Genomic DNA, 25,544 nt, shown 5'->3' on the forward strand with positions numbered 1-25,544 from the left:
TCATTAAACCTCATGTGATTCAGAAAATCCAAGTTCAGTCTCCTTTTTCCAGATGGTGTTGCATACATCATGCTCCCGGGAAATGGAGCCCCCTCAGCACCGCCCCCTGCTCCCCTCAGCACCGCCCCCTGCTCCCCTCAGCACCGCCCCTGCTCCCCTCAGCACCGCCCCCTGCTCCCCTCTGTCACCGCCCCCTGCTCCCCTCAGCACCTCCCCCTGCTCCCCTCTGTCACCGCCCCCTGCTCCCCTCAGCACCGCCCCCTGCTCCCCTCAGCACCGCCCCACCATGCTGTGTGGCTTGCTCACAGTGCAGGGAGCACTAGCATGAGTACACCTCCTACCTGCTATTGGAGGCTCATGTAAACAGGGATATCTTTTTTAAAAATAATTGTATTTATTTATTTTTGGCTGTGCTGAGTCTTCGTTGCTATGTGGGCTTTTCTCTAGTTGTGGCGAGCAGGGGCTACTCTCTGGATGCACTAGCTTTAGACTGGTTGGGCTTCAGAAGTTGTGACATGTGGGCTTTGGGACACGGGCTTCAGTAGTTGTGCACGGCTTAGTTGCTTCTCGGCATGTGCGGTCTTCCCGGACCAGGGATGGAACCCTTGTCTCCTACATTGGCACCAGGGAAACCCTGGCAGGAATAGCTTGTATTTACTTTTAACCTCCTGCTAAACCGATCTGGGGCAGTTCTGATTTTTTTTTTTTTTTAATAGAGTAGTCCTTATGGGTGTTTAGTTACTAGAAAAATTACAGGGTATGGCATTCAAAAAGAAATTTTAAAGTAGTGAAATTTTAAAGTAAAATTTTAGTCTTGCCTCTCTAAATTGTAAAATATACTTTCTGTAGGTGCTTCCGTATGTCCCATATGTTTAAGTGCCTTTGTGTTCAATTTATGGCTGAATATTTGTTCAAAATATTTTAAGGTAATGAACATGTTGTTTTAGAATTTATATCCCACATTTGTTGTTGTTCAATCACTGAGTCCTTTCTGACCCCATGGATTGCAGCATACCAGGCTCTATTCTCTTCCCCTGTCTCGCAGATTTTGCTTAGATTCATGTCCATTGAGTTGGTGATGCCATCCAACCATCTCATCCTCTGCCACCCCTTCTATTGCCTTCAGTCTTTCCCAGCATCAGGGTCCTTTCCAGTGAATTGGCTGTTCACATCAGGTGGCCAAAGTATTAGAGCTTCAGCTTCAGCACCAGTCCTTCCAATGACTGTTCAGGGTTGATTTCCTTTAGGATTGACTGGTTTGATCTTGCAGTCCAAGTGCTCTCAAGAGTCTTCTCTAGCATCACAGTTTGAAAGGATCAATTCTTCCATGCTCAGCCTTCTGTGGTCCAGCTCTCACATCTGTACATTACTAGAAAAACCATAGCTTTGGCTATATGGACCTTTGTCAGCAAAGTGATCTCTCTGCTTTTTAATATGCTGTCTAGGTTTGTCATAGCTTTTCTTCCAAGGAGCAAGCATCTTCATGGCTGCAGTCACTGTCCACAGTGATTTTGGAGCCCAAGAAAATAAAGTCTGTCACTGCTTCCACTTTTCCCCAATCTATTTGCCTTGAAGTAATAAAAACAACAGAATGGGAAAGACTAGAGATCTCTTCAAGAAAATTAGATATACCAAGGGAACATTTCATGCAAAGATGGACTCGATAAAGGACAGAAATGGTATGGACCTACCAGAAGCAGAAGATATTAAGAAGAGGTGGCAAGAATACACAGAAGAACTGTACAAAAAAGATCTTCATGACCCAGATAATCACGATGGTGTGATCACTGACCTAGAGCCAGACATCCTGGAATGTGAAGTCAAGTGGGCCTTAGAAAGCATCACTACGAACAAAGCTAGTGGAGGTGATGGAATTCCAGTTGAGCTATTTCAAATCCTGAAAGATGATGCTGTGAAAGTGCTGCACTCAATATGCCAGCAAATTTGGAAAACTCAGCAGTGGCCACAGGACTGGAAAAGGTCAGTTTTCATTCCAATCCCAAAGAAAGGCAATGCCAAAGAATGCTCAAACTACCGCACAGTTGCACTCATCTCACAGGCTAGTAAAGTAATGGTCAAAATTCTCCAAGCCAGGCTTCATCAATATGTGAACCGTGAACTTCCAGATGTTCAAGCTGGTTTTAGAAAAGTCAGAGGAACTAGAGATCAAATTGCCAACATCTGCTGGACCATAGAAAAAGCAAGAGAGTTCCAGAAAAACACCTATTTCTGCTTTATTGACTATGCCAAAGCCTTTGACTGTGTGGATCACAAGAAACTGTGGAAAATTCTTCAAGAGATGGGAATACCAGACCACCTGACCTGCCTCTTGAGAAATCTGTATGCAGGTCAGGAAGCAACAGTTAGAACTGGACATGGAACAACAGACTGGTTCCAAATAGGAAAAGGAGTACGTCAAGGCTGTATATTGTCACCCTGCTTATTTAACTTATATGCAGAGTACATCATGAGAAACGCTGGACTGGAAGAAACACAAGCTGGAATCAAGATTGCTGGGAGAAATATCAATCACCTCAGATATGCAGATGACACCACCCTTATGGCAGAAAGTGAAGAGGAACTAAAAAGCCTCTTGGTGAAAGTGAAAGTGGACAGTGAAAAAGTTGGCTTAAAGCTCAACATTCAGAAAACGAAGATCATGGCATCTGGTCCCATCACTTCATGGGAAATAGATGGGGAAACAGTGGAAACAGTGTCAGACTTTATTTTGGGGGGCTCCAAAATCACTGAAGATGGTGACTGCAGCCATGAAATTAAAAGACGCTTACTCCTTGGAAGGAAAGTTATGACCAACCTAGATAGCATATTCATAAGCAGAGACATTACTTTGCCAGCAAAGGTCCGTCTAGTCAAGGCTATGGTTTTTCCAGTGGTCATGTATGGATGTGAGAGTTGGACTGTGAAGAAGGCTGAGCGCCGAAGAATTGATGCTTTTGAACTGTGGTGTTGGAGAAGACTCTTGAGAGTCCCTTGGACTGCAAGGAGATCCAACCAGTCCATTCTGAAGGAGATCAGCCCTGGGATTTCTTTGGAGGGAATGATGCTAAAGCTGAAACTCCAGTACTTTGGCCACTTCATGCGAAGAGTTGACTCATTGGAAAAGACTCTGATGCTGGGAGGGATTGGGGGCAGGAGGAGATGGGGACAACAGGATGAGACGGCTGGATGGCATCACTGACTCGATGGACGTGAGTCTGGGTGAACTCCGGGAGTTGGTGAAGGACAGGGAGGCCTGGCGTGCTGTAATTCATGAGGTCGCAAAGAGTCGGACGCGACTGAACTGAACTGAATGGGACTGGATGCCATGATCTTAGTTTTTCGAATGTTGAGTTTTAAGCCAGCTTTTTCATTCTCCTCTTTCACCCTAATCAAGAGGCTCTTTAGTTCCTCTTCACTTTCTCCCTAGAGTGGTATCATCTGTATATCTGAAATTGTTGGTATTTCTCCTAGCAATCTTGATTCCAGCTTGTGCTTCATTCAGCCTGGCATTTCGTATGATGTACTGCGCATAGAAGTTAAATAAACAGAGTGACAGTATATAGCCTTGTTGTATTCCTTAACCAATTTTGAACCAGTGTGTTGTTCCATGTCCAGTTCTGTTTTTTTTAATTTATTTTTTAATTGAAGTATAATTGCTTTACAGAATTTTGTTGTTTTCTGCCAAATATCAACATGAATCAGCCATAGGTATACATATGTCCCCACCCTCTTGAACCTTCCTGCCATTTCCCTCCCCATCCCACCCCTCTAGGCTGTTACAGAATCCCTGTTTGAGTTCCCTGAGTCATATAGCAAATTACTGTTGGCATTCTATTGTACATATGGTAATGTAAGTTTCCATGTTACTCTCTCCATACATCTCACCCTCTCCTTCCTCTCCCCACGCCTTGTGTCCATAAGTCTGTTCTCTATGTCTGTTTTTCCATTGCTGCCCTGTAAATAAGTTAATCGGTATCATCTTTCTAGATTCCATATATATGCCTTCACTTCAGTTCAGTTCAGTCACTCAGTCGTGTCCGACTCTTTGCGACCCCATGAATCGCAGCACGCCAGGCCTCCCTGTCCATCACCAACTCCCGGAGTTCACTCAGACTCACGTCCATCGAGTCAGTGATGCCATCCAGCCGTCTCATCCTCTGTCGTCCCCTTCTCCTCCTGCCCCCAATCCCTCCCAGCATCAGAGTCTTTTCCAATGAGTCAACTCTTCGCATGAGGTGGCCAAAGTACTGGAGTTTCAGCTTTAGCATCATTCCTTCCAAAGAAATCCCAGGGCTGATCTCCTTCAGAATGGACTGGTTGGATCTCCTTGCAGTCCAAGGGACTCTCAAGAGTCTTCTCCAACACCACAGTTCAAAAGCATCAATTCTTTGGCACTCAGCTTTCTTCACAGTCCAACTCTCACATCCATACATGACCACACGAAAAACCATAGCCTTGTGTTTCTGACTTAACTTCACTCTGTATAATAGGCCCTAGTTTCATCCACCTCAGAACTGACTCAGATATGTGTGTTTTTACGGCTGAATAATACTCCGTTGTGTATATGTACCACAGCGTCTTTACCCAGTCATCTGTCTGTGGACATCTAGGTTGCTTCCATGTTCTAGTTATTGTAAATAGTGCTGCAGGGAACGCTGGGGCACACACACGTTGGTGTCTTTTTCAGTTTTGGTTTCCTTAGAGTGTATGTCTAGTAGTGGGATTGCTGGGTCATACATTGGTTCTATTCCTCGTTTGTTAAGGACTCTATACCATCTTCGATAGTGGCTGTATCAATTTACATTCCCACCAGCAGTGCATGAGGCTTCCCTTTTCTCCACACCCTTTCCAGAATTTATTGTTTATAGACTTTTGGATGATGGCCATTCTGACTAGTATGAGGTAATATCTCATTGTGGTTTTGATTTGCATCTCTCTAATAATGAGTGATGTTGAGCATCTTTTCATGTGTTTGTTAGTCATCTGTATGTCTTTGGAGAAATGTCTGTTTAGGTCTTTTCCCCACTTTTTGATTGGGTTGTTTGTTTTTCTGGCATTGAGTTGTATGAGCTGCTTGTATATTTTGGAAATTAATCCTTTGTCAGTTGTTTGATTTGCTATTGCTTTCTCCCTTTCTAAGGGTTGTCTTTTCACCTGTTTATAGTTTCCTTTGCTGTGAAAAAGCTTTTAAGATTCATTAGATCCCACTTGTTTTGGTTTTTATTTCCATTACTCTAGGAGGTGGGTCAGAGGATCTTGTTTTGGTTTATGTCATCGAGTGTTCTGCCTATGTTTTCCTCTAAGAGTTGTATAGATTCTGATCTTACATTTGGGTCTTTAATCCATTTTGAGTTTATCTTTGTGTTTGGTGTTAGGAAGTGTTCTAATTTCATTCTTTTACATGTAGCTGTCCAGTTTTCCCAGCACCATTTATTGAAGAGGCTGTCTTTGCCCCATTGTATATTCTTGCCTCCTTTGTCAAAAATAAGGTACCCATAGGTGCATGGGTTTAATCTCTGGGCTCTCTGTCTTGTTTCATTGGTCTGTATTTCTTGTTTTTGTGCCAGTACCATACTGTCTTAGCTTTGTAGTATATTCTGAAGTGCGGAAGGTTGATTCCTCCAGGTCCTTTCATTTTTCTTAAGACTGCCTTGGCTATTTGGGGTCTTTTGTGTTTCCATATGAATTGTGATATTTTTTGTTCTAGTTCTGTGAAAAATACCATTGGTGTTTTGATAGGGATTGTGTTGAATCTGTAGATTGCATTTGGTAGTGTAGTCATTTTCACAATATTGACTCTTCCAACCCAGGAACATGGACTGTCTCTCCATCTGTTTATGTCATCTCGTTTCTTTCATCGGTGTCTTATAATTTTCCGTACGCAGTTCTTTTGTCTCCTGCTGCTGCTGCTGCTGCTGCTAAGTCGCTTCGGTCGTGTCTGACTCTGTGCAACCCCATAGACGGCAGCCCACCAGGCTCCTCTGTCCCTGGGATTCTCCAGGCAAGAACACTGGAGTGGGTTGCCATTTCCTTCTCCATTTGTCTCCTTAGGTACGTTTATTCCTAGATATTTTATTCTTTTTGTTGTAGTGGTGAATGATATTGAGTCCTTAATTTCTCTTTCTGATTTTTTTTGTTGTTGTTAGTATAGGGGAAAGCAAGTGATTTCTGTGTATTGATTTTGTATCCTTTGACTTTACTAAATTCACTGATTAGCTCTAGTAATTTTCTGATAGTATCTTCAGGGTTTTCTGCATATAGTAGTATCATGTCATCTGCAAACAGTGAGTTTTATTTCTTCTCTTCCGATCTGAATTCCCTTTATTTCTTTTTTTTTTCTCTGATTGTCATTGATAGGACTTCTAAAACTATGTTGAATAGTAGTGGTAAGAGTGGAACCCCTTGTTTTGTTACTGATCTTGGAATGCTTTCTGTGTTTCACCATTGAGAATAATGTTTGCTATGGGCTTAAGCCACTCCAGTGCTCTTGCCTGGAGAATCCCAGGGACAGTGGAGCCTGGCGGGCTGCCGTCTATGGGGTTGCACAGAGTCGGACACGACTGAAGCAACTTAGCATGGGCTTATCATATATGGCCTTTACTAAGTTGAGGTAGGTTCTTCTCTGCCCATTTTGTGAAGAGTTTTTATCATAAATGGGTGCTGAATTTTATCAAAGGCCTTTTCTGCATCTATTGAGATTATCATATGGTTTTTATTTTTCAGTTTGTTAATATGGTGTATCACATTTATTTGCATATATTGAAGAATCCTTGCATCCCTGGAATAAACCCGACTTGATCATGGTGTATGAGCGTTTTAATGTGTTATTGAATTCTGTTTCCTAGAGATTTGTTGAGGAGTGTTGCATCTATGTTCATCAGTTATATTGGCCTATAATTTTCTTTTTTTTATGTTGTCTTTGCCTGGTTTTAGTATCAGGGTGATGGTGGCCTCGTAGAATATTTTTGGATATGTTCCTTCCTTTGCAGTTTTTTGAAAGAGTTTTAGAAGGATAGGCATTAGCTCTTGTCTAAATGTTTGATAGAATTCACCTGTGAAAGCATCTGGCTATGGGCTTTTGTTTTTTGAGAGGTTTTTGATCACAATTTTGATTTCAGTGCTTGTAATTGGGTGGTTCATAATTTGTATTTCTTCCTGGTTCAATCTTGTAAGATTAAACTTTTCTAAAAACCTGTCCATTTCGTCCAGGTTGTCCATTTTATTGCCATATAGTTACTCATAATAGTGTTTTATAATCCTTTGTATTTCTGCGTTGTCTGTTGTAACCTCTCCTTCTTCTTTTCTCATTTTGTTGATTTGATTCCTCTTTTTTTCTTGATGAGTCCGGCTGAAGGTTTATCAATTTTGTTTATCTTCTCGAAGAACCAGCTTTTAGTTTTATTCATCTTTACTATTTTTTCTTAAATTTCTTCTTCATTTATTTCTGCTCTGATCTTTATGATTTCTTTCCTTCTGCTAATTTTGGTTTTTGTTGTTGTTCTTTTTCTGTTTCCAGTTTTAGGTGTAAAGTTAAGTTGTCTGTTCAATGTTTTTCTTGTTTCTCGAGGTAGGGGTGTATTGTATAAACTTCCCTCTTAGAACTGCTTTTGCTGCATCCCATAGGTTTTGAGTTACCATGTTTTTATTGTCATTTGTTTCTAGGAGTTTTTTTATTTGCCTTTTGATTTCTTCAGTAACCTGTTCATTATTTAGAAATGTATTGTTTACTCTCCATGTGTTTGTGTTTTTAGTTATTTTCTTGTAATTGATATCTAGTCTTAAATTTACTGAGGCTTGACTTGTGACCCAAGATGTGGTCTATCCTGGAGAATGCTCCGTGTGCACTTGAGAAGAAAGTGTATTCTTCTGCATTTGAATGGAATGTCCTGAAGATATCAATGAGATCGACCTGGTCTAATATGTCATTTAAGGCTTGTGTTTCCTTATTAATTTTCCGGTTTAATGATCTGTCCATTGGTGTAAGTGGGGTGTTAAAGTCTCCTACTGTTATGTGTTACTGTCAGTTTCTCCTTTTATGTCTATTTGTGTTTGTCTTATGTATTGAGGTGCTCCTATATTGGGTGCATAGATATTTACAATTTTTATGTCTTCCTTTTGGATTGATACCTTGATCATTATGTAGTGTCCTTTCTTATCTCTTGCAATATTCTTTACTTTTAGGTCTGTTTTGTCTGATACGAGGATTGCTTCCCTAGCTTTCTTTTGATTTCCATTTGCATGGAGTATATTTTTCGATCCTCTTCCTTTCAGTTGTATGTGTGTTTGGGTCTGAAGTGGGTTTCTTGTAGGCAGCATATATATGGTCTTGAATGTATCCATTCAGCCAGTCTGTGTCTTTTGCTAGGAGCATTTAATCCATTTATGTTCCAAGTAATTATTGATATATACATTCTAACTGCCATTTTCTTAATTGTTTGGGGTTTGTTTTTGTAGATCTTTTTCTTCTCTTGTACTTCCTGTCTATATAAGTCCTTTTAACATTTGTTGTAATGTTGGTTTGGTGGTACTAAATTATCTTAACTTTTCCTTGTCTGTAAGGTTTTTGATTTTGCTATCAATTTTGAATGAGATCCTTGTTGGGTAGAGTAATCTTGGTTGTAGATTTTTCCCTTTCAGTACTTTAAATATATCACTTTTGGACTGCAGATTTTCTGCTGAAAGATCAGCTGTTAAAGGTGTGGGATTTCCTTTGTATGTTACTTGTTGCTTTTCCCTTGCTGCTTTAAACATTCTTTCTTTGTGTTTAATCTTTGTTAGTTTGATTAGAATCTGTCTTGGTGTGTTTCTCCTTTTATCCTGAATGGAACTCTTGCATTTCTTGGACTTGATTGATTATTTTGTCTTCCATGTTGGGGAAATTTTCAACTAGACTCTCTTAAAAAATTTTCTCATACCCTTCCTTTTTCTTTTCTTCTTCTGGAATCCCTGTAATTCGAATGTTGGTGTGTTTAATATTGTCCCAGCGGTCTCTGAGACTATCCTCAATTATTTTCATTCCTTTTACTTTATTCTGCCCTTTGGCAGTTATTTCCACCCTTCTATCTTCCAGGTCACTTGGCTGTCCTTCCGGCTCAGGTATTCTGCTATTGATTCCTTCTGGAGGATTTTTAATTTCAGTTAATTGTGTTGTTTGTTTCTGTATGTTGATTCTTTATTTCTTCTAGGTCTTTGTTAATTGATTCTTGCATTTTCTGTATTTTACTTTTGAGGTTTGGATCATCTTTACTGTCATTATCCTGAATTCTTTTTCAGGTAGTTTGCCTACTTCCTGTTCATTTATTTGGACTTGTGTGTTTCTAGGTTGTTTTTTCATTTACACAGTATTTCTCTTTCTTATTTTCTTTCTTTTTTTTTTTTTAACTTATTGTGTCTGAGGTGTCTGTTTCTGAGACTTGGAGGTTGAGTTCTTTCTTCCTCTCGGTTTCTGCCCTCCTGAGGTCGGTCTGGTGGTTTGTATAAGTTTTGTGCAGGGTGTGGCATGTGCTTGTGTTCTGGTAGAGGGAGTGAGTTGTCCCCCCTACCCCCTGGCAGGGCTGAGTGAGATGATAGTTCTGTCTGCTGATGATTGGGTTTGTGTTTTTGTCTTGTTTGTTGTTTGGATGAGGTGTCCTGCCCAGGGTTCTGTTGGCAGTTGGGTGATGCTGGGTCTTGTATATACGTGGTAGCTTTGTGGAGGTTCATTATTTGATACTCCCTAGGGTCACAAGTTCTCTGGTAGTCTAGGGTCTTGGAGTCAGCGCTCCCACTCCAAAGGCTCAGGGCTTGATCACTTGATGGGAATGGAGATTCCACAGGTAGTTTGTTATGACATTAAATGAGATTAAAACAAATAACACAAAAACGAGAAACAAAAGACACACCACAGACAAATGTCAGTTACATAATCAGGCAGTTGATAACTAAAATAATGGAATATACGTACATAAATATACACCCATAAGCAAAGCCAAACGGTCCAAAAAAAAAATAAAGTACAATGGATTGACCCGTGAACAGAGAAAACCAAAAATAATATCCATCAGTTAAGAACAAAACTAACCTAAAGCACAAACTGGAAAACAAAACTAAAGCAAGGTGCCAACTGGGGAATAAAGCAACAAAAACAAAACAAACACATACGGTGAGAAAAAGAAAGAGAATAGAAATGCAGGGTTAAATAGAGGTAGACGAAGAAGACATATTAAAGATTAACCGCAGTGGGAAAAGAACAGTAGGAAAAGCAAACAAAGGAATACGTGTAGGAAAAAATAGTAGTATTTTAAAATTTAAAAGCTGAAAGTAAAGAAAGGAAAAGGATAGGAAATAAAAGAAGAGAAAAGAAAACCCCACAGAACCATGAAAGGCCAATGTAGAGGCAGAAGTATGTAACAGAAATAAAAAGTGTGATTTAAAAAAGTTTATAAAGCTAAATAGATTTAATAGTGCTAATAAAGTCAAAAGATACAACAGCAGATGAAAAAGAAAAAAAAATCCAGAAGTAACCACAGAACAGTCAAAATATAAGAATAATAAATGTCTTTCTTGAGTCTCTGCCGTCAGCATCCTTTCCCTTGTTGGGAGTCACAGTCCTCCTTGCCTCCCTAGAATGCACTCCAGCACTGGGCTGGTGTCTGGGTCTGCTGTGGGGGCAGCTCAGACTCTAATCTGGTCCTACTCCTGTGTGTTCTTGCCTCTAATGGCCACAGCTGTCAGAACGCACATGCATTTTCTTTTGTGAGAGTTCTCAAAGTCCTTTTATATATTCTATAGATACAGAGTCTGCGTAGTTGATTGTATGGATTTAATCCACAGTTTGTACAGCTAGTGGGAAGGTTTTGGGTCCTCTTCCTTAGCCATGGTGCCCTGGTTTCAGTTGGGTTTTATCTCCACCTCTGCATGTGGGTCATCTTAGAGGGCTCCCTGGCTTGGGTCCTTTTCTGTAGCTCCTCAAGTCAGGCACATAAAGGGATTCCCCTGGCACATAAAGGGACTTCCTCCCTTGTTTCCTGAGTCAAGAGCTTGAAGGGCCAGTGTCTCTCTTGTTCAGCTACTGGTGTTGGCATGTGGCGAGAGAGATGCTATGGTGATGGCTCCATCCCCTACACATGACTGAGCTTATTGCGTTCCCTCAGTGTCTGGTTTTCCTCCACAGGCTTTTCCCACCACAATCTCCTCATCTCCCCTCGGGCTGTCTCCCCACAGTCAACAGAAATCCTCGCCCTGGAATTGCTCTACAATCCCTGTGCTCCAGCTCCCAGCCACTGAGCCTTCTAGGAGACCTGTCTGGGATGTGTATAGCTGCAGCAAGGATTGTCTGTGCGATTCTCATTCCATTTAGACTGTCACAGATCAGCTGCTTCACTCTCAGCATCAAATGTTTCTCCTCTGACCCAAAGAGTTGTCCCGTGTGGGGATCAGACCCTTGCTTCGGTTCCCCCACCCACCGAGGGCAGGTCCAGTCCTGCTAACTCTCCTAACTCTCCTGTTCCCCTTCCTTCCTTCGTCCCGCCGAGTTTTGCGTGGTTCTGTGTATCTTTCCCACTGGCGGGCACTCCTGCCCACTCTCAGCTGGTGCTCTGCACACGCTTCTGTGTCTGAAGGTGCGTTCCTGATGTGTCCATGGAGAGAGATGCACTCCACGTCCACCTCCGCCTCCGCCATCTTTTTCTCCCTTTGGCTGGTTCTAGCTGTTGCTTCCTGACCTGCATACAGGTTTCTTAGGAGACAGCAGAAGACAGGTAAGGGGATTTGGTATTCCCGTCGCTTTAATAATTTTCCACAGTTTGTTGTGATCCACACAGTCAAAGGTTTATCATAGTCAGTGAAGCAGAAGTAGATGTTTTTCTGGAATCCCCTTGCTTTATGATCCAATGAATGTTGGCAGTTTGATCTCTGGTTCCTTTTCTAAACCCAGCTTGTACATCTTGAAGTTCTCGGTTCATGTAGTGCTGAAGCCTAGCTTGAAGGATTTTGAGCATAGCCTTACTAGCTAGTGAATTGAGTGCAGTTGCTTGGTAGTTTGAACATTTTTTGTCATTGCCTTTCTTTGGGATTGGAATGAAAACTGATCTTTCCCCATCCTTTGCCCATTGCTGAGTTTTCCAAGTTTGCTGACATATTGAGTGCAGCACTTTAATAGCATCATCTTTTAAGATTTTAAATAGCTCAGCTGGAATTCCATCACCTCCTCTAGCTTTTGTTTGTTTGTTCTTTGCTTCTTATGTTTTTATTTTTAAAAAATTAATTTATTTTAATTGGAGGATAATTACAGTATTGTGATGGTTTTTGCCATACATCAACATGAATTGGCCATAGACATACATATGTCCGCCCCATCCTGAATCCCCTTCTCACCTCCCTCCCCACCCTGTCCCTCTAGGTGTCCCAGAGCGCCAGCTTTGGGTGCGCTGCTTCGTGCATCAAACTTGCACTAGTCCTCTGTTTTACATATGGTGATATGTACGTTTCAATGCTATTCTCTCAAGTCATCCCATTCTCGCCTTCTCCCACTGAGTCCAAAAGTCTGTTCTTTACATCTTTCTCCTTTGTTGCCCTGCAGGTAGGATTGTTGGTACCATCTTTCTAAATGCCATATATATGTGTTAATATACAGTATTTGTCTCTTTCTGATATACTTCACTCTGTATGATCGACTCCAGCTTCATCCACCTCATTAGAACTGACTCAAATGCATTAGTTTTTATAACTGAGTAATATTCCATTGTGTATATGTACTACAACTTCCTATATATTCATCTGCCAATGGACATCTAGGTTGCTTCCATGTCTTAGCTATTGTAAACAGTGCTGCAGTGAACACTGGGGTACTTGTGTCTCCTTCAGTTCTGGTTTCCTTGGGGTTTATGCCCAGCAGTGAGATTGCTGGGTTGCATGGCAATTCTGTTCTTGGCTTTTGAGGAATCTCCACACTGTTCTCCACCAACAGTGTAAGAGGGTTCCCTTTTCTCCATATCCTCTACAGCATTTATTGTTTGTAGACTTTTTGATGATAGCCATTCCGACCAGTGTGAGATAATACCTCATTGTGTTTTTGATTTGCAGTTCTCTAATGATGAGAAATGTCAAGCATCTTTTCATGTGTTTACTAGCCATCTGTATGTCTTCTTGGAGAAACGTCTGTTTAGGTCTTCTGCCCACTTTCTGATTGGGTTGTTCATTTTTCTCGTATTGAGCTGCTAAATATATTTTGGAGACTAGTCCTGTGTCAGTTGTTTCATTTGCTGTTGCTTTCTCCCATTCTGAGGGCTGTCTTTTCACCTTGTTCATAGTCTCCTTCATTGTGCAAAAGGTTTTACGTTTAATTAGGTCCCATTTGTTTGTTCATTTTTTTATTTCCATTACTCTGGGAGGTGAGTCAGAGAGTGTTCTGTTTTTGTCTGCGAGTTGTATAGTTGCCGGTCTTGCATCTAGGCCTTCAGTCCATCTTGGGTTTATTTTTGTGTGTGGTGGTAGCACCCGTCCTAGTGTCATTCTTCTAAGCACAGCTGACCAGTCTTCCCAGCACCACTGGTTGAAGAGACTGTCTTTTCTCCATTGTATATTTTTGCTTCCTTTGTCAAAGATAGGGTGTCCATAGGTATGGATATATCTCTGAACTTTCTATTTTGTTCCGTTGATCTGTATTTCTGTCTTTGTGCCAGTACTGTCTTGATGACTGTAGCTTTGTAGTATAGTCTGAAGTTGGGAAAGTTGATTCTGGTTCCATTCTTCTTTCTCAAGATTGCTTTGGCTATTTTGGATCTTTTGTAGCTCATACAAATTGTGAAATTATTGGTTTTAATTTTGTGAAAAATACCATTGGTAGATTGATAGGGATTGCATTGACTCTATAGATTGCTTTGGGTAGTATATTCATTTTCACTATATCAATTCTTCCAATCCAAGAACGTGGTATTTCTCCGTCTATTTGTGTTATCTTTGATTTTTTTCATCAGTGTTTTACAGTGTCTGTATGTCTAAATATTTTATTCTTTTCATTGCAATGGTGAATGGGATTGTTTCCTTAATTTTTCTTTCTGTTTTCATTGTTGGTATATAGGAATGCAAGGGATTTCTGTGTATTCATTTTATATCTTTTGAATTTACTACACTCATTGATTAGCTCTAGTTATTTCCTGCTGGCATCTTTGGGGTTTTCTGTGTAGAGAATCACGTCATCTGTGTGAGACATTTACTTCTACTTTTCCATCCTGGATTCCTTTTACTTCTTTTTCTTCTCTGATTGCTGTGGCTAGGATTTCCAAAGCTATGTTGAGTAGCAGTAGTGAGAGTGGGCACCCTTGTCTTGTTCCTGATTTTCGAGGAAATGCTTTCAAGTTTTAGCCATTGAAGATAATGTTTGCTGTGGGTTTGTTGTATGTGGCTTTTATTATCTTGAGGTATGTCCCTTCTATGCCTACTTTCTGGAGAATTTTTTATCATAAATGAGTTTTGAATTTTGTAAAAGGCTTTCTCTGCATCTGTGGAAATAATCATATGGTTTTTATCTTTCAATTTGTTGATATGGTGTATCACATCAATTGATTTGTGAATATTGAAGAGTTCTTACATCCTTGGACTAAAGCCCACTTGATCATGATGTATTATCTTTTTAATATGTCATTGGATTCTGTTTGCCAGAATCTGCTGAGGATTTTTGCATCTGTGTTCATCAGTGATATTGGCCTGTAGTTTACTTTTTGTGCATGTGGCATCTTCATCTGATTCTGCTATCAGAGTGATTCATGTGCCCTTGTAGGATGAGTTTGGAAGTTTTCCTTCCTCTGCAATTTTCTGGAAGAGTTTGAGTAGGATGGGTATTAGCTCTTCTTGAAATTTTTGGCAGAATTCACCCATGAAACCATCTGGTCCTGGGCTTTTGTTTGTTGGAAGATTTTTGATTATAGTTCTGTTTTCCATGCTTGTGAATTTCTGTTTCTTCCTGGTTGAGTTTTGGAAGGTTATACTTTTCCAAGAATTTGTTCATTTCTTCCAAGTTGTCCATTTTATTGGCATACAGTTGCTCATAGTAGTTTATGTTTGTTTGTATCTGTGTGTTGTCTGTTGTAATTTCTCCATTTTCATTTCTAATTTTATTGGTTTGAGTCATCTCCCTCTTTTGTATCTTGATGTGTTTGGCTAACAGTTTGTCTGTTTGGTTTATCTTCTCAATATCTTTTTCATTTATTTCTGCTGATTTTTATGATTTCTTCCCTTCTGCTGACTTTGGGTTTTTATTGTTCTTTTTCTAGTTGCTTTAGGTATAAGGTTAGGTGGTTTGTTTGATTTTCTCTTGTTTCTTGAGGCAGGCTTGTATTGCTGTGAACCTCCCTCTTAGCACTGCTTTACTGTAGAGTCCATAGTCCTGGGTTGTTGTGTTTTCATTGTCATTTGTTCCTATGCATATTTTGACTTCCTTTTTCATTTCTTCAGTGATCTGTTGGTAACTCAGAAGCGTGTTGTTTAGCCTCCATATGTTTGTGTTTTCTTACAGTTTTTTTTTCCTGTAGTTGATATCTAATCTTACAGTATTATGATCAGAAAAAGTTCTTGAAATGATTTCAGTTTTTTAATACTCACCAAGGCTTGATTTGTGGCCCAAGATGTGATCTGTCCTGGAGAATGTTCCATACACATTTGAGAAAAAAGTGGAATCCATTGTTTTGGGGTGAAATGTTTGCAGATCAATTAGGTCTGTGTGGTCCAATGTATCATTTAAGCTTGTTAATTTTCTGTCTGGATGATCTGTCCGTTGGTGTGAGTGGGATATTAAAGCCCCCCAATATTTTTGTGTTACTGTCAGTTTCCCCTTTAATAGTTGTTAGAATTTGCCTTATGTATTGAGATGTTCCTATGTTGGGTGCATATATATTTATAATTGCCTTAAATTGTGCATAGAGGATAATGGGGGAAGGGGTGGAGTCATGCAAGGACAGCAGCTCCCGGTCCTAATCGAAGCCAGGCTTTCAAACTTATCATATGCAAAAGTTCAGGTGAATTACATCATCTTCTGGCCAGGAGGTCTGTTAACATTTTAAGAAACTTATCTTTCTCTAAAGGTGATTATTCCAAAGTCAGGCACCAGCCTCTAAACAAGCATTGGACAAAGCTGCATTCCTATAGGGCAAAGGTGAGGTGGGCTCAATCAAGAAAAGAATTAACTCAAGGGTCCTTGGCCCAATAAGTGAAAAACCCTTCACTAATACAATTTCTAATCAATCTTTTAACTACTCAAAGGAATCTGTGTTTAGACAGTTTAGAACATCTCCTGCCTCTCACAGTTGGGAGGCTCTGAACAATCACATGTGGCCGGAAAAACCTATTCTGGCAGGCTAGAGGATTTCCAAAGGAGTTTGTAGGTTGAAACACTGTCACACCCAGGAATTATTAACTGGAGCTGTAAGCTAACTCTTTTTTCAGAGAGAGGTAGTGGGGGATAGCCCCCCGTAAAGTCAGAGGTGTAGGTGAGAGCACAAAGCAGAAAGTAGGCAGACTCTGGTTTTGGGGGTAGATGCTCGAGAATTTCCAGGGAGACTCCTGAGGCTTGATCCTGCCTTTGCGTATGCCAAGCCTCCTTCCTCATGACCTTTGCCATGGGCGGAGCTCGCTCCCCGCATCTCTTATAACAGTTTTATTTTGAAGTATTTTATCTGATATGAGAATTGCTACTCCAGCTTTCTTTTGGTCTCCATTTGCATGAGATATCTTTTCCATCCCCTCACTTTCAGTCTGTATGTGTCCCTTGGTTTGAGGTGGGTCTCTTGTAGGCAGCATTATATAGGGGTCTTGTTTTTGTATCCATTTGGCCAGTCTTTGTCTTTGGTTGGAGCATTTAACCTATGTATGTTTACGGTAATTATTGATAAGCATGATCCCATTACCATTTACTTTATTGTTTTATAAACCTTTTCCATGTTTCCTGTCAAGAGAAAATCTTTTAGCATTTGTTGAAGTGCTGATTTGGTGGTGCTGAATTCTGTTAGCTTTTGCTTGTCTGTAAAGCTTTTGATTTCTTCTTTAAATCTGACTGAGATCTTTGTTGGGTCGAGTAATCTTGGTTGCTTTTTCCTTTCATCACTTAAATATATCCTGCCATTTGTTTCTGGCCTGCAGAGTTCCTGTTGAAAGATCGATTGCTGTCCTTATGAGGATCCCCTTGTGTGTTATTTGTTGCTTTTCCCTTGCTGCTTTTAACATTTATTATTTGTGTTTAATTTTTGTTAGTTTGATTACTATGTGTCTTGGTGTGTTTCTCCTTGGGTTTATCCTGTATGAGACTCTGTTCTTGGACTTGGGTGGCTATTTCCTTCCCCATTTTAGGTAAGTTTTCGACTGTTATCTCCAGTACTTTATCATATCCTTTCCTTTTATTGTCTTCTGGAATGCCTATGATTTGAATGTTGGGGCACTTAACATTGTCCCAGAGGTCTCTGTGGCTGTCCTCATTTCTTTCTAGTCTTTGTTCTTTTTTTGCGCTGTTTCATTCATTTATACCATTCTATCCGCCAGCTCACTTATCCTTTCTTCTGCCTCAATTACTTTATTGTTGGTTCCCTCCAGAGTATTTTTCATCTCAGTTATTACATTGTTCATTACTGATTGGCTGTTCTTTATTCCTTCTAGGTGCTTGTTAAACATTTCTTACGTCTTCTCAATCTGTGTCTCTAGTCTGTTCATCTGTATCTCCATTTTGTTTTCAAGATTTTGTATCATCTTTACTATCATCATTCTGAATTCTTTTTCAGGTAGACTTCTATTTCTTCATCTTTGGTTTGGTTTGGTGGTTTTTTTCATATTCTTTGACCTGCTGGGTATTTCTTTGCCTTTTCATTTTATTTAGTGTGCTGTGTTTACGGTCTGATTTCTGCATGCTGGAGGGGCATAGTTCCTCTCAATTGTGGAGTCTGCTGCCTGTGGGTTGGGTTGGCCCAGTGGCTTGTGAAGGTCTCCTGGTTGGGGAACTTGTGTCTGTTTCCTGGTGAATGGAGCTGGATGTTGTCTCTCTGGAGGGCAGTACAGTGTCCAGTAGTGAGTTTATGGGTTTGGTATACCTTTGGGCAGCCTTCTCATTTTTTTAATGTTCAGTGTTGTGTTCCTGCTTTGCTGGAGGATTAGTGTGGGGTGTCTTGCACTGGAGGTTGCTGGCTCTTGGGTGGAGCTTGATCTCAGTGTAGTATGGAGGTTTTGGGATAGGCCTTTATCTATTAATGTTCCCCGGGGTCAGGAGTTTTGTTATGGTCCAAAGTTCTGGAGTTGAGCCTCCTGCCTCTGGGTTTCGGTCCCCACCTTTTAGAGTAGCATCAAGATTCCAACCACACAGCACAGAAGATAAAACCACTAGGTTAATGGTGAAACAACTCTCCACAGCCGGAAACAAAGAGATTCACAGAGTTATACAGAAAAGAGAAGAGGGAGAAAGCAGATAGAGGTGATCAGGAGAAAAGGGAGAGTCAAAAGGGAAGGGACCAATCAAGCCAGTAATGAAATCCCTAAGTGAAAATGGATACTGAAAATCAGACTCTTAAAGATACAAAATTAATAACAAGAGCCCAAAAAGCAAAAGTTAAAAAACTAAAGTAAAAATTAGACTCTCAAAAGTACAATATACAAAAAGCCAGAGTCAAACATAAAAATAAACAATGTGGAATTTATTTAAAAAGTAAGTTTTTTTAAAGAAAGATATAAGTAGGCTATTAAAAAGTTAAAGGAGTACTAAAGAAGCATATTAGGACAATATGAGGGGGAAAAGCAAAGGAAGGGGAAAAAAGAGGGAAAAAAAGATAAAATAATAATAACAAATTAAAAGGAATTTAAAAACTAACAAAAACTTTAAAAATAATAACAAGAAAAACATATCAGAAATGTCTCTGGAGCTGTTGTGGGTAGTGTGGGGTCAGTTCAGTGTCAGATTTTCCCTTGTTCCAGCTCGTGCTTGTTCTCAAAGTCTGCGGTTGCCCCTCAAATGTACCGTCGCAGCATAACTGCAGGGTTTTAATCTGTTGCACCTGCCGGTTCTGGAGCGGTCCCCCCTCCTTTTCATTGCTTAGGTTGGCCTCCTCTGTTTGCAGGTCTCTCTTCAGTGTCTAATTTCTGCCCTGACATGAGAGGGTGAAAATGCCCACTAATTTGGGTGCACTTGCTCAGCTGTGCTTTGGAGGGGGAGGGGCACTGCTAACAAAACACTCATGTGTGGGGAGCACTTGCAGTGGATGGACCACACGGGGGCTGCCACAGCGCAAGGCAGCATGTGCCTCCCAAGTCCAAGCTGCTCAGGCTCCCGGGTGCACTGTGAGGGCACAGTCCCAGTGGGCTGTGCATTTCCTCAGGGGAGCTGGTCTCAGGCTGTGACACTGCCGGCAGATGGGAACCATCCAGGATCCCAGGAAGACGTGGTTAGCGGTTGGCAGCCTGCTCAGTGCTTGCTGGGAAACATGGTCCCTGGGGCTGAGATTGCAGTGGTCCCTTGCCTTTCGCCTCTGGCTGTCCTACACCTGTCTCTCTGCCTCCAGGGAGAGCCACAAACAGCAGCTCCCCTTTGATATTTGCAGGGGTGCGACCCTTTGCTCTGTGAGTGCACCAGGGGTCATGGTGCGGCATTAGAGCCTTCCCTAGGGAAAGGTCCCTTGCTTTTCTTTGTTTCTCTGGCCTTCCCACGGTTTGGGTTTTCCCCATTCTGTCTGTGCTGTGTCACATTGGTCCCCTCATTGAGTCCTCGTGGCATTCAACCCTGGCCTTTTCCCTAAGGACCGACTGCAGCACGCACCTCTGCACCCAGCCCCACTCACTGTGGGCAGTTGCAAGCCTGGGAGCTGCTTCTTGGCTGGTAATTGCCTTTCAGCAGGATTTCTGTGGTGATTTTTTATGCTGCCTCTGAGATTCCAAAGCTCCCCACTGATCCCACCTATGAGAGGGTTTCCTGTTGTGTGGAAACTTCTCGACTCCCTCCCCAGGACGAGTCTCCGTCCGAAAATCCTTGCTCTCCCTTTTCGTCTTTATCCTTTGTGCTACATAATTTTAGAGAAATTGGTATCTGGGGTCCTCTGCCAACACTCAGAAGTTGTTTAGTGGAAGTTGCTCCACACGCAGATGATATTTTGATGTATTTGTAGGGGAGAAAGTGGTCTCCCCCTCCTATTCCTCTGCCATCTTGGAACTGCTTCCCTCCTCTAGCTTTGTTTGTAGGCCGACTTGACTTCACACTCCAGGATATCTGGCTCTTAAGTGAGTGACTACACCATCATGGTTTTCTGGGTCATTAACACCTTGTTGGTGCAGTTCTGCTGTGTATTCTTGCTACCTCCTCTTAATCTCTTCTGCTTCTGTTAGGTCTTTAGCATTTCTGTCCTTTATTGTGCCCATCCTTGCATGAAATGTGCTCTTGATATCTCCAATTTTATTGATGAGATCCCTAGTTTTTCCCATTCTGTTATTTTCCTCTCTTTCTTTGCATCATTCATTTAAGAATCTAGTAGGCAGATCTAATCCCCTGAAGTATTTGTCACCTCCACTGTATAATCATAAGGGATTTGATTTAGGTAATACCTGAATGGTCTAGTGTTTTTCCCTACTTTCTTCAGTTTAAGCCTGAATCTTCCAGTAAGGAGCTTATGATGTGAGCTAGGTAAGAGCTAAAATTTAGTACTATTTCAGTAGGTAAACATTCTGTTATCTCCATTAACTTTGTTCATAGAAATGCTTCTTAAGACCCACTGGACTCCAAGATACTCCAAGATGTCTGGCTCTGAGTGAGTGACCACACCACTGTGGTTATCTGGGTCATAAAGACCTTTTCTGTATAGTTCTTCCACATGTTCTTTCCACCCTTTCTTAATCTCTTCTGCTTCTGTTAAGTTGTTACTATAACATTTTATAGGAGGCAGTGACCAAAACTATCCAAAAGAAAAAATAATGCTGAAAGGAAAAGTTCAGTTCAGTTGCTCAGTTGTGTCCGACTCTTTGCAACCCCATGGACCACAGCACGCCAGGTCTCCCTGTCCATCACCAACTCCCAGAGTTTACCCAAACTCATGTCCATTGAGTCGGTGATGCCATCCAACCATCTCATCCTCTGTCGTCCCCTTCTCCCACTGCCTTCAGTCTTTCCCAGCATCAGGGTCTTTTCAAATGCTTCAGCTCTTTGCACCAGATGGCTGAAGTATTGGAGTTTCAGCTTCAACATCAGTCCTTCCAATGAACACTCAGGACTGATCTCCTTTAGGATGGACTGGTTGGATCTCCTTGCAGTCCAAGGGACTCTCAAGAGTCTTCTCCAACACCACAGTTCAAAAGCATCAATTCTCTGGCGCTCAGCTTTCTTTATAGTCCAACTCTCACATCCATACATAACCACAGGAAAAGCCATAGGCTTGACTAGACGGACCTTTGTTGGCAAAGTAATGTCTCTGCTTTTTAATATGCTGTCTAGGTTGGTCATAACTTTTCTTCCAAGGAGTAAGCGTCTTTTAATTTCATGGCTGCAGTCACCATCTGCAGTGATTTTGGACCCCCAAAAAATAAAAGTCAGCCACTATTTCCCCATCTATTTGCCATAAAGTGATGGGACTGGATGCCATGATCTTTGTTTTCTGAATGTTGAGCTATGGCCAACTTTTTCACTGTCCTCTCACTTTCATCAAGAGGCTCTTTAGTTCTTCTTCACTTTCTGCCATAAGGGTGGTGTCATCTGCATATCTGAGGTTATTGATATTTCTCCCAGCAATCTTGATTCTAGCTTCTGCTTCTTCCAGTCCAGCGTTTCTCATGATGTACTCTGCATATAAGTTAAATAAGCAGGGTGACAATAAACAGCCTTGACGTACTCCTTTCCCGATTTGGAACCAGTCTGTTCCATGTCTAGTTCAAACTGTTGCTTCCTCACCTGCATACAGATTTCTCAAGAAGCAGGTCAGGTGGTCTGGTATGCCCGTCTCTTTCAGAATTTTCCAGAGTTTCTTGTGATCCACATAGTCAAAGGCTTTGGCATAGTCAATAAAGCAGAAATAGATGTTTTTCTGGAACACTCTTGCTTTTTTGATGATCCAGTGGATATTGGCTATTTGATCTCTGGTTCCTCTGCCTTTCCTAAAACCAGCTGGAACATCTGGAATTTCACGCTTCACATATTGCTGAAACCTGGCTTGGAGAATTTTGAGCATTACTTTACTAGCTTGTGAGGATAAGTGCAATTGTGTGGTAGTTTGAGCGTTCTTTGGCATTGCCTTTCTTCAGTTTAAATCTGAATTTGGCAATAAGGAGTTCATGATCTGAGCCACCGTCAGCTGTGTCTTGGGTGGCGCTACACGGCAGGGCTTAGTTTCATTGAGTTAGACAAGACTGTGGTCCATGTGATCAGATTGGCTAGTTGTCTGTGATTGTGGTTTCAGTCTGTCTGCCCTCTGATGCCCTCTCTCAGCGTCTGCCGTCTTACTGGGGTTTCTCTTACCTTGGACGTGGGGTAGCTCCTCTCGGCCACGCCAGCGCCGCACAGCCACCACTTGCTGCAAGTAGGTGTCTGAAAAACCAGTGGTTGTCTGGGATTTACCTGCTAAAATACTACTAAATTTTAGCTCTTAACTACTTTTCACAGTTACTTTATCAAGTGTGATTTTTAAAGTCTTATTATTTTGTTAAGATCAGAAATAGCACTAATCTTATAGCAGTACCTGCTTCTGAACTTCAACAATATCCTGTCTTGTTGGCAGAAAGGGAATGGTTCAATCTAATTTTCTTAAGCTCTTATGAGCTTTCACTGCTTAAAGACAAGTTAATTACACATTGCGCCCAGGAAGATCTTCCCTCACCAGTGTATATAATTTTGTTTAAAATTTCACTTTCCTTTTCCAATTCTTAGTGAGCTTCTCAGAATAGAGAACTTGACTGTGAAGGTAAGGGGTGGGAAAAGCAAAGGTGTGTTCCAGGTAGACTTGCTTGTATAAAAAGATAATGTGATTGGAGACTTTAAAGCGACTTGATCCTGGCTTCCAGGACAGACGCCTCCCCTTTGCTCCCACAGTGTGGCTGAAGTCTCACCTGCGTGCTCTCCCGCCTCTGCCGCTGTGTCACACACACTGTCCTCCCTGTCTTCAGGGCTCCTTGAGGGTCTAAGTTCGGAAAACACTGAAGAAACCCCATTACTACTTTCACCTCCACTCTCTTCCTTTCTTACACAGAAGGAGCTAGAGATGTCAGTTTCTAGATTTTTATACAAACATTTTAAAGAAAAGTGTCCCATGGAAACCAGTGTTTTCAAGAATTCAAGGGTATCCTTAAAGTGCCCCCAAATTATTTTACACATTTCTTATTTTATCTTTTTCTCCTTAGGTACCAACAGTTAAAATGATTTATGAATTATTTATTATATAAATTACTGTTTTCTCCTTTTGCTTAGCTTAAAAAAAAAACAACAAAAAAAAAAACACTGGACAGTTACTTTGTACTTTGTGAGAAATTTTCCCTTGTATTTATATTGTTTTTGTGTCATAGGAAGGAAAATCCCCTCGGCAGTGTCTGAAGGAAGGAAACTGCAAAGCTTTGAAATACTCATTTTTTGAGTGTAAAAGATCAATGGTAAGTGGCTAAAGATTTTTAAAAGCTTATGCTCAAAATTAGCTCTGTAGAGTCAAATATGTTAGTGACTTAGTAATTATAAATAGGTTGCAGTGGTGTCACTTGGAAAAAAAGATGTACTTTTTTCTCACCCAGTGAATTAATGTGAGGTTCATGGAAACCCACAGCTGATTGTTCTATTATGCTGACCACAGTAGCTGAACTTCATGAATTTCTAAAAACGAGTTAAGACCATGGTCTTGGCAAGTATAAATGGAAAAGAGTTGATGTTGGTCACTGTATTTGGGTCATTTGGCGATTGCACAGCCATAATGCGGGATCTAAAGGGTGTGTACTGCTCCTTACATGTTAATGTGATTGGAAAAAATGTTGGCATCTGTGTTTGAATCTGTAGTGATGAACTGTGGAGAGACAGCCTGAAGGACATTACAAATCTCATCTTTGATTCAAAGATTCACAAAGGTCTTTGGAATAGAAACCAGGAGCCTTGTGTTTGTGAAAAGAAAATAAGAAATCACAAAAATGAACATCCCTTTAAAAACAGCAGTAACTTTAACTTGAACATGCTCTCGATTGGTCAGCAGCACTTAAATCCCTTTCCTTTTGTTGATAGGAGAAGCAGAGCGTATAGGATATTATGATCTGGGAGGCCAGAGAAAAACTTTGCTAACTAATCAGATCCAGGGAGGTGTAAAGTGAGATTAAAATTGGCAATGCTTTCTCAAGTGACACAGTTCTTTGCCATATTTTCCTGTCATTTAATGTAGGAAAAGAGGATTTTCTTGCCTTCTCCCACACAGTTTTGTTACCCTTGTAAAATGCAAGCCTTTAGACCTTTCAAAGAATGTTAAATCATGTTTATATAATTGAGAAGTCATAAAGAACAGTTAGTGTAGGAGGCAATGAGGTGTCCTTATTAATCACAATGACTGGATTTGTAATAAACTCCCTGTTAATTCCTATCCTGAAACTCAGGCTTTGATCTCCAAAGAACATTAAGAAATCAGAACATATAAAGCTTTTCCACAGTTTTATCTGCCTTCTGCAGACATTTGTAATAATCTTGAGTAAAAAAAAGTTAACATGCTTCTGACCATTTCTAAATATCAGTACGAGGCAGAACTTGACTCACACTTTGACTCTAGAAGGAGCAGTATTAGGAACCTTATAGCAGATTTAAGAGACCCTTGCAACCTTTCTTCAAGACTAGGACGCACTGGTAGTCCTCCAGTGTGAGGAATAACTGTTGCAACTTCGGTTGGTCAAAACCTGAAATAAAATGATTTAAATTGTGCTGGTAATTTTGCTTATTATTTCAAACAATGGGTATGTAACTCAGAGTGAAGGTAAAATGGTCAGTTTGAATCGGCTGTGCCCTCCTAATAGTAGCATCTCATCATCCTGATCATGACTCTCGTTTGAAGATTACTTGGTTTTTGAAAGTGTGGCTCTTAGCTACTGTATCTGATGCTCAGATGAAGAGATAGTGGTCTGTCCCACGCTGGCTGTGTTGTCCTCATTAACAGGGTTTAGCTCTAAACTAATTCATTCCTCTGGGATTTCTGTGGAATGGTATTGACTGCAGTTCTGCCTTCTGTACTGACTAGGACCCTCCATCCTGTGGCCTCACTTAAGAAGTGGCCTTACTGGGAGGCTTAAGTGAAAGAATATGCAGTTGACCTATGAGTAGTAATTTAAGGGTTTGTAATCTCAAAATGGCTGTGTGTTACATATATTTCAAGGCTCTTTTCTCAGTTACTATTTAAAGATTCTAAAAACACTTGAATATTAACCCAAATAAAGCTTAATCAGAAAGTCAGCTTTGTTAGAAGAATAATGTATATTGAGTGTACTCCAGAAAAAAAGATGAATGTAAGTTGGACTTAAGAATTCTTACTGTGACCATGAATGGAACTCTTGTTTCTAACGCCTTCTTTCCCTCTTTGTTATTTTTGACTCCCCCGAGCTGGGACAGTCGC

General features: G+C 40.8%; 1 protein-coding gene across 1 annotated transcript in view; it reads left to right on the forward strand.

The window, feature by feature from the left end:
* COA5 (cytochrome c oxidase assembly factor 5) overlaps window positions 1–25,544 on the forward strand; it is a 35,492-nt gene that overhangs the window by 7,919 nt on the left and 2,029 nt on the right. The window contains exon 2 of the mRNA XM_005909841.3: window positions 23,482–23,565. Coding sequence (XP_005909903.1) covers window positions 23,482–23,565 — 84 coding nt within the window. The remainder of the gene's footprint in view (window positions 1–23,481; window positions 23,566–25,544) is intronic.

Source organism: Bos mutus, chromosome 11 (genome assembly GCF_027580195.1).
Source record: "Bos mutus isolate GX-2022 chromosome 11, NWIPB_WYAK_1.1, whole genome shotgun sequence".
NCBI lineage: Eukaryota > Metazoa > Chordata > Mammalia > Artiodactyla > Bovidae > Bos > Bos mutus.